The 9,541-nt window shown below is 42.5% G+C and overlaps 1 protein-coding gene across 1 annotated transcript; it reads right to left on the bottom strand.

The window, feature by feature from the left end:
* Positions 1–4,019: 4,019 nt before the first annotated feature.
* Positions 4,020–8,295, bottom strand: RPL22L1 (ribosomal protein L22 like 1). Its single transcript, XM_068978676.1, has 4 exons — positions 8,283–8,295; positions 6,414–6,506; positions 6,128–6,249; positions 4,020–4,874 (listed from the first exon to the last, which is right to left on the bottom strand). The coding sequence occupies exons 1-4, from the start codon at positions 8,289–8,291 to the stop codon at positions 4,730–4,732; spliced, it is 369 nt and encodes a 122-aa protein (XP_068834777.1). The 5' UTR covers positions 8,292–8,295; the 3' UTR covers positions 4,020–4,729.
* Positions 8,296–9,541: the final 1,246 nt, after the last annotated feature.

The raw sequence follows: 9,541 nt of genomic DNA, 5'->3' as shown, positions 1-9,541 counted from the left end.
AACACAGTGGCCAGAGGACAAAGTTAGATGATAGTACTGAGTCTGGGAGGTGAAGAATCATGAAAATCCAGATTGTGGGAAATTCTATAGGACAAATGATCAACAAATAAATTGGGAGGGGAAGAGGGAGAGAGAGACAGAGAGAAAACTCTAGATTAAAGTAGATTTTAAAGAAATCAATTAATCGCAACTCATGGACTATATTATAACCCTGATTTGCTCAGGTGAAAAGTTATCTGTGGAAACTTAAACACTGATTGGACACTGAATAATATAAGAAAATATTGTTACTTTATTATAGGTATGATAATGGTATAATGAAAGTGTTAGTTGCTCAGTCATGTCTGACTCCGCGACCCCATGGAGTGTAGCCAAGCTCCTCAGTCCGTGGGATTCTCCAGGCAAGAATACTGGAGTAGGTAGCCATTCCGTTTTCCAGGGAATCTTCCTGACCCAGCCCAGGGATTGAAGCTGGGTCTCCTGAATTGCAGGCAAATTCTTTACCATTTGAGCCACCTTGGCATAATGGAATTAACACTCTCACCTATATTCCTGCCCACCACCCCCATTCCAACACATATACCACTTTGTTTCTAATTTCACCTCATCCTGCTCTCCACCAGGGGCTTCCTTGGTGGCTCAGCTGGTAAAGAATCCTCCTGCAGTGCGAGAGACCTGGGTTCGATCCCTGGGTTGGGAAGATACCCTGAAGGAGGGCATGGCAACCCACTCCAGTATTCTTGCCTGAAGAATCCCATGGACAGAGGAGCCAGACGGGCTAAAGTCCATGAGGTTGCAAAGAGCTGGACACGACTGAGTGACTAAGCACTACTCTCCAGCACACACAGCTCAGCTCAGAGACCTCCCTGTTGCTCCCTGCCTGTATTAATACCAGAGGCACTCCTGTTTCAGAGCCTTTGTTCTGTTACTCTCTGTGCCTGGATGTTTCCCCCCAGGTATCTGGTTGGACCCTAGCTCTTTTAGGTCTTTCCTCACTTAAGCTTTTCTCAATTAACCTTTTCCTGACTTTATTGACAAATTCAACAAGCCATCCTCCCTACATTTCTTATCTCTGATTTTTCTTCATAAAATTTACCAGTACATACCAAACGTTCTGGGGCTTCCCAGGTGGCACTAGTGGTAAAGAATCTGCCTGCAATGCTGGAGACGTGGGCTGGATCCCTGGGTCAGGAAGATTCCCTGGAGAAGAAAAAGGCTATCAACTCCAGTATTCTTGCGGGTTATAGTCCATGGGGTCACAGTAGAGTTGGACATGACTTAGGGACTAAACAACAATGAAAACAACAATCATACACGTTACTGTCTTCCTCCACTGGAGTATAAGCTTCAAAAAACAAATGTCTATTTTGTACTTCAGTATGGTTCAGTCCTTGGGTCAGAAGATTCCACGGGAAGGAAATGGCAACCCACTCCAGTATTCTTGCCTGGAGAATCCCATGGACAGAGGAGCCTGATGGGCTACAGTCCATAGGGTCACAAAGAGTTGGACAGGACTGAGTGAGTACTACTATCAGCAGTTCTAGCATGCAGCTTTTCTCAAAAAAAATGTTAAATGAAAGTGCTTATCTCAACTAACTTGCCAACTCCTTAAAGGCATATGTATCTTACTTGGCAAAATGTGTCTAAGCTCCAGCACACAGGATCAAAAGTTAAAGTAACTGTTTTCTGAAAGATTAGGAGAGAAATAAGGAGGCAGTTGGTGTTTGCAATACTTTATCCTCACCCTGCACTCTCCATAGGCAATTTCACCCATGTCCACTGTTTTTTCTACTACCCATGTGCAGAAGACAAGCAGGTTATCTTCACCTAGATCCTTCCTCTGAGCTCAAAACCTGTACTGTATTCAAGTTCATACTTGACACTCTCTGGACCTCAAATTCAGCGTGGCCTAAACCTACTTCTTCCACTGTAACCAAACTCAGCAAACGCCACCATCTAAGCCCACTGTATGTCACCCTTGACATTTCTCCCATTTCACCAATGTCCATCACCCAGCCCCCCAAATTTTATCCTCTGAAAAATCCCTAAATCATCTACTTGCCCATCTCCAACACCTCACTCTTCTCTACCATCAAGGATCGAGCCATAAGCCTCTGTATCCTTGCATCCAATATGTGCTTAGTTGCTCAGTCGTATCCGACTCTTTGCAACCCCATGGACTGTAGCCCACCAGGCTCCTCTGTCCCTGGGGATTCTCTAGGCAAGAATACTGGAGTGGATTGCCATGCCCTCCTCCAAAGGATCTTCCCAACCCAGGGATCAAACCCAGGTCTCCAGCAATGCAGGTGGATTCTTTACCGTCTGGGCCACCAGGGAATCCCAAGAATACCAGAGTGGGTAGCCTCTCCCTTCTCCAGAGGATCTTCCCAACCTAGGAATCCAACTGGGGTCTCCTGCATTGCAGGCGGATTCTTTTACCAGCTGAGCTACCAGGGAAGCATCCAATATGACCTCCACTGAAAACCATTCTTCATAAAGCAGCCACTGATCTTTATCAAAATGCTTACCTCATTGGATTCTCATTACCCTCTACTTAAAATTCAGCACTTTTCCATAGCTCTGGATTAAAAGGAGGCATCAACTTCTGTCCTACACGGGGTGGCTTCTACTTAATCCTTCAGATTCTTCTCATGACCAGTCATTCTACTCCAGATGCATGGTATACCAACCAGACCCCCAATGTCCTGAGAACTTTAGCTATGCTGTTCCCTCTGCCTGAAGCACCCTTTTCTCTTTACCCAGAGTTGCCTTTGCCTGTTCTAGGTCAGCTCAAACACTTCCTTCCATTAACCACATCAAACTCTTTTAAAACCCCTTTGTTATACTTTAATGCAATTTTCCTCACCATGTGGTCAGTTTCCCTCACAATACCAGAAAGCAGGCTGTTTTTACTTCAATGCATCCACCATGCCCAACAAAGCACACAGTAGGATGTTGGTGGAAAACATGAGCAATTCAAACGGGGCAGAGTTAAGGGAGGAGTGGCTGTGTTAACTTTGGTGAGTACTTAAAGCTCTTAATAGAATGAAAACATTTAACACTCCCAAAACCAATTACACACACATCTGTATTTAGTTGGAATAGTCAAAATCTGGCAAAACTATTCTACTGGCATTAGGATTCACGGCCCATCTAAGTACCTAAGGTACTACCACCACCCTGAGATATGGCTCTAGTACCTCCCTTCCATTAATTCTCATCTACAATTTGGAGATTGTTAACCATTCTGCTTAAAGAAAGTGAAGAGGAACTAAAGAGCCTCTTGAAAGTGAAAGGAGTGGAAAAGTTGGCTTAAAGCTCAACATTCAGAAAACTAAGATCATGGCATCTGGTCCCATCACTTCATGGGAAATAGATGGGGAAACAGTGTCAGACTTTATTTTGGGGGGCTCCAAAATCACTGCAGATGGTGACTGCAGCCGTGAAATTGAAAGACACTTACTCCTTGGAAGGAAAGTTATGACCAACCTAGATAGCATATTCAAAAGCAGAGACATTACTTTGCTGACAAAGGTCCATCTAGTCAAGGCTATGGTTTTTCCTGTGGTCATGTATGGATGTGAGTTGGACTGTGAAGAAAGATGAGCACCAAAGAATTGATGCTTTTGAACTGTGTTGTTGGTGAAGACTCTTGAGAGTCCCTTGGACTGCAAGATCCAACCAGTCCATTCTAAAGATCTGTCCTGGGTGTTCTTTGGAAGGATTGATGCTAAAGCTGAAACTCCAATACTTTTACTCATTGGAAAAGACTGATGCTGGGAGGGATTGGGGGCAGGAGAAGGGTACGAGAGGATGAGATGGCTGGATGGCATCACCAACTCAGGGAGTTGGTGGACAGGGAGGCCAAGCGTGCTGCAATTCACAGGGTCGCAAAGAGTTGGACACGACTGAGCGACTGAACTGACTGCTTAGATTTCATTTACACATTGTACAAAGATAGACTGTTGATCAAATCTAAATATTTTATTATATAGTTACACCCAACTGTGTTTTTGCTATATACTTTTAACTTGAGGACGTCTGTAAAACCAGTACATTAGATAAATCCTGAAATTCCACTAGCTATAAGCTATTTAAATATTGCTTATACAAAATATTTGGGGGTGGGGGGGAGGTGGACAAAAGCTTATTTACAAAACAGAAATCAGATGCAGAAATCTTATGATTACCAGGGGATACGGGGGAGAAGGATACACTGGGAGACTGACACTGGCACGTATACACTACTATACATAAAACAGATGACAGTAGGAAATGGCAACCCACTCCAGTATTGCCTGGAGAATCCCATGGACAGAGGAGACTGGCAGGCTACAGTCCATGGGTTTGCAGAGTTGGACACAACTGAAGCAACTTAGCATACATGAAACATATAACTAAAGAACTGCTGTTATAGCACAGGGAACTGTACTCAGTACTCTGTAATGGTCTACATGACAAAAGAATGAGTGGATATATAACTCATTCACTTTGCTATATACCTGAAACTAACACAACACTGTAAATCAACTACACTCCAATCAAATTATAAAAAAGTATTAAAGGAAAACCAGCACCGTATGAACAGCATACACTTAAATAAAAGATGAATGTTTAACATACAGAGTAATGTTTTTTATTCACTGATAGCCTAAAGGTCCATTTCAAGATGTTTCTTTTGTATGCTTAGTTTTATTAGCAAGCAAAGCCCTATGAAGGATGGCAAGATCTAGTCCTCAGACTCAGATTCATCTTCATCTTGACTAATCTGGAAGTAACGAAGCTCGTAAGTCTCCTTGTCAGATGCAACCACACGAAGCCAATCACGAAGATTGTTCTTTTTAAGGTATTTCTTGGTAAGGTACTTCAAATACCTTTAAAATAAAAATAAATTTCATTAAATATAATACTTAATAAAGGCCTATATAAGATGCACTGTCATATTCATCTTCTGTGTTCCTAGTTCCCTCTATTTCATTTGTACTAAACACTGAGCAAGGCTGCTAGGGATATAAGGTAGCATTCTCAACCCCAATTAGTATCAATTTATGCCCTACAACAAAACCCTTATTCTCCCCCACCCTCGCAATAAACTTTATATGCTGGAGACTAATATGAAGGATAGCAGTAATAGTAGCTTCCTCTTCAGTCTTACTGCGACGTTAGATTTTTAAATTAAACAATATGATCTCATTCTTCAAATGTTACAAGCCAATATCGACATTCTCTTTACCACCAATCTCCCTAATTTCAATCCCATCTTGGATCAACAAGAGGCAACCTGTCAACAGGGTTGAATCTTATTCACAAGTTCAAGATTATCCAGTCTTAAAACATGCATATGGCACAGTCCTTGTAAAAAAAGCTTTCAGCGTGGCCTGATTTCATTATTCCAATCACTCTCCCTTTATGTTTTACAATTCTGAACTCCTACGCATTCCTCTCAAGCTTCCCTGCCCTCTGTCAATGTTGCTCCCCATTAGGAATCTCATTCCATTGGCAACACTAAGCTTACTCTCAGGTTCTCCGCAAACTCCTGCTATCCCAATCTCTACCTGCAATGCAGCAATTACAATATTGCATTTTTAACAGTTATCTGCATGTTCATAAGAACCTTGGGGACAGATACTTCATCTCCAAATCCCTAGTGATTAATTCACAGCCATAGCTAATATGTACTACCACCACAGGCATCTAAGTCTTTGGTTCACTCCTGTATTTCATTTAGATGAAGCTTTGCCTGACCACTTTAAACAACTTTCTTTATGCACTTACACACAGCTCTTATCAACTACTTACATTACTGCATTTCATTATCTCTCTTCTATGCTTAAATTTAAGTTCCTTGGTAGTGGCTACCTAGTGTGTTTGGTTCATGCTAGGCTATGCAGTAACAAACAGTGCTGTCACTATGAAGTATTAATATTTACTATCTGTTAAGAAAATTTTAATGAATGAAAACTGGCCACAGGACGAACACTAGAGAAATTTACCTCTGACTGGCTGCTCTATTAGAAGCTAGGACACTACTCCCGTATTACACAACAGACATGTTTCTTCAAACACATTCTAATATTACAGCACCCAACACTGTTTAAACAAAACACGATAGAAAACACATACCAACCTTTTAGAGAACTGTTTCTCAGAAACGACTATGATTTTATTCTTGAAGCGTTCAATGTGAACGACATTCCCAAGATTTCCAGTTTTTCCATTCACTTTAACCTTTTCCCGCAGAAATTGTTCCTATTTTAAAACAGAAAAAATGCCACACTAGGGAAGAAAACCCTAGATATTCACTAGGGAAGGTACCCTAGGAACAGAGATTAGGTTAAAATCCAAGATTATATAATTTATTATTAGAAATTCTACTAAAATGATAAAACCAAGCTGAGTAGAGTGATACTTACAAAATTTCCAGAATCAAAAATTCCATCTTCTACTGGATGAGTAAGATCCAAATTAAACTTCCAGGTTGACTTCTTAGGCTTCTTGTCTTTCTTCTACAGAAAAGTTAATGTAAGTATGGCTCTCTACAACAATTTATTCACATATAAAACCAAAACCCTGTTATCAGTGCAGAGATGTACAATGAGGCTATATATGTTTGAAATGGTGCAAAATTCTACACCCTAAGTTTTTCTAACCTGGCTATGAGTAGGGGAGTACACTCATTAACTTGGTTAAAAACCAAGTTTCATGAAATCTGCTGGAAATTTCCCTTGTTCATCATATAAATGTTTCACAACTGCAAAATTCAAGAAAGCTCAAAGTACATGGTGACCTATAGTTTCCTTCACCAGAAGATTCCCAAGAATCCTATTTTTCAAATGGAAAAAATTAAGAGAATCAACCTCCTTTCAACAAGTTACCTAGAGCTTGATCAGAACTTCTGATCAGGTCCATTTTTTCCCCCCTCAAATTATCAACACTAAGTTTTGTGGGCTTTTATTATTTTCCAGACGGCACATGTTCAATTTCAAATTACCAGGTATGTCTTTACTACTGCCACCCCCACTGCAGGTGGGGAATCAGGTAGCCTACCACTTGGAATCTTTAATCTGTTCTGCTTTTTAAAAAAACATATTTGTGTCAAAATTTTTTATCCAAACTTTGAAACAATCTATGGTTTTTCCAGCAGTCATGTATAGATGTGAAAGTTGGACCATAAAGAAAGCTGAGCGCTGAAGAATTGATGCTTTTTAACTGTGGTGCTGGAGAAAATTTTTTAGAGTCTCTTGGACTGCATGATCTAACCAATCAATCCTAAAGGAAATCAGTCCTGAATATTCATGCTGAAGCTCCATTACTCTGGCCATCTGACGAGAAGAACTGACTCACTGGAAAAGACCCTGATGCTGGGAAAAAACTGAAGGCACGAGAAGGGAACAACAGAGGATGAGATGGTTGTATGGCAACACCGACTCGAAGGAAGTAAGTCTGAGCAAGCTCCTGGAGTTAGTGATGACAGGGAAGCCTGGCGTGCTGCAGTCCATGGGGTCGCAAAGAGTAGGACACGACTGAGCGACTTAGCTGAAACTGGTATAAGAGAATACTAGCAGCTGGACTTGACTGGGCAATTTATACCTCTGAGTACCAATTAGGTTTAGAAATGCAGTTTTACCCTAACATTTCAAATGCTCTTTGGATGGCTTTAAAGCTCTTTAACCGGCTTTAGGTACTGGTTCCCTTATTTAGTAAGTAAAAATTTTGAAAAACGCCACTTTTACATTCGCCTAAGAGTTCTGGCTTTCACCATTTAAAAAACTTTTATCGTGAGATAATGAAGAAACCTCTTCCTAACTTTTAACTTCTCTGAAACTTCTGCAACCGCGGCTATTCCGGAAGTTGAGTGCCTCAGCTCTCTCCCTCCGCCTGGCAAAGCCATTAGACTTGCTGCATTACCGACCGTCGCTTCCTTGTGGAAACAAACAGGGTATCATCGGCGTTATCAGGCGCGAGATAAAAAAAAAAAGTAATGGCCCAAAGGCTGTCCCACTAGCCCCGCTCACCGTCCTGCCTCCTCTTCGTTCCCTGCGCTGCCACGACCAACCATCGTAAGCCAATTCGGGCCTACCTAGAAATGCACAAGACCGCATGGCAGTCGACAGGAGTTAAGAAAAAACTCACAACCTTTACGTTCTGCTTGTGTTCCTAACCGAAGTCCCCATTTTACCCTTCCTCTGCTTAAAATTAGACGATCTCAACTAGCCAGCTACAAAACTCATCTACAACAGGCGAAAAATCAGCTCACTCCCGGCACCAACACGAACACTCACCTGCGCCATCTTGAAAGCTTGCCGCGCGATGAGAGAGAGCGAGGCTGCCGGCCGCACGTATTTATACCACAGCGTGCTGCGTCACGCGCCAAGAACGTAAGATCGCCGTTTCTCTGAGAGAACATGGGAGGAGCGCGGAGGCCAGTAACCCAGGAAACCGGGGGTTGGCTCGGAGGGCTGCAGGCAGTCTGTTTACTAGGGAGCGCCGGCTGGCGGGTAGGAGAAACCGTTCAGGGTACTGCGCTGGTGACTGCAAATGCTGGTTGACCGCAGTGGTCTCTGCGGTTACTTTCTGGGAGACCGCTCCAGCTGCACACACCCGAGGGATGCAGGAAACGTTTTTCACTAATCGCCTGGGTCTTTCGTCCAAATCAGGGCAAGGCAGTGTCTCAGGTTCCTTTGGGATCTCCTGTCTTATATTGCAATTATAATCCTCTAGCAAAAAAGTTATTTCTATATATATGCTTTGACCCTTAAGTCTTGTTTTCTAAATGACTGTTGAGGGAAATCAGTGTTTTGTGGAGCCAAAACTAGGTTCTTGAGGGTAAAAAGAAAATCTTTTAAGAGAAAAATACGTAGTGCTCGCGTTTTCACACATTGTGTGTAATTTATTATATTTTATTCTATTTATAGGTTTTAGAGTTAATCCTGGACTTCCCTGGTAGCTCCGCTGGTAAAGAAACCGCCTGTAATGAAGGAGACCCCGGTTCGACTCCTGGGTGGGGAAGATCCCCTGAAGAAGGGATAGGCTACCCACTGCAGTACTTTTGGGTTTCCCTGGTGTTTGAGATGGTAAAGAATCCGCCTGCAGTACGGGAGACTTGGGTTCGATTCCTGAGTTGGGAAGATCTCCTGGAGGAGGGCATGGCAACCCACTCCAGTATTCTTGCCTGAAGAATTCCCGTGGACAGAGGTGCCATCCGCCCTCCCAGTAAACATTCGAGGAATATTTTCAGTTCAATTCAGTCGCTCAGTCGTGTCCGACTTTTTGCCACCCATGGACTGCAGCACGCCAGGCCTCCCTGTCCATTGCCAACTCCCAGAGTTTACTCAGACTCATGTCCATTGAGTCGGTGATGCCATCCAAAGAATATTTTGCTGAGATCTAACTACTAAAATGTGCAAGACACAAGAGGATGGATATGTGGTGGTGACATACTTGATGAGAAAAGAAAAAAAAAATAGTTTCTGAGCTTTGAAGGATTCTAAGTTGATGTCATTTCGGAAATGTGGCATGCCTCTCAGTGTTCTGCGGTGTT

This window comes from Capricornis sumatraensis, chromosome 1 (genome assembly GCF_032405125.1).
Source record: "Capricornis sumatraensis isolate serow.1 chromosome 1, serow.2, whole genome shotgun sequence".
NCBI lineage: Eukaryota > Metazoa > Chordata > Mammalia > Artiodactyla > Bovidae > Capricornis > Capricornis sumatraensis.
This window is presented reverse-complemented; position numbering and strand designations above follow the sequence as displayed.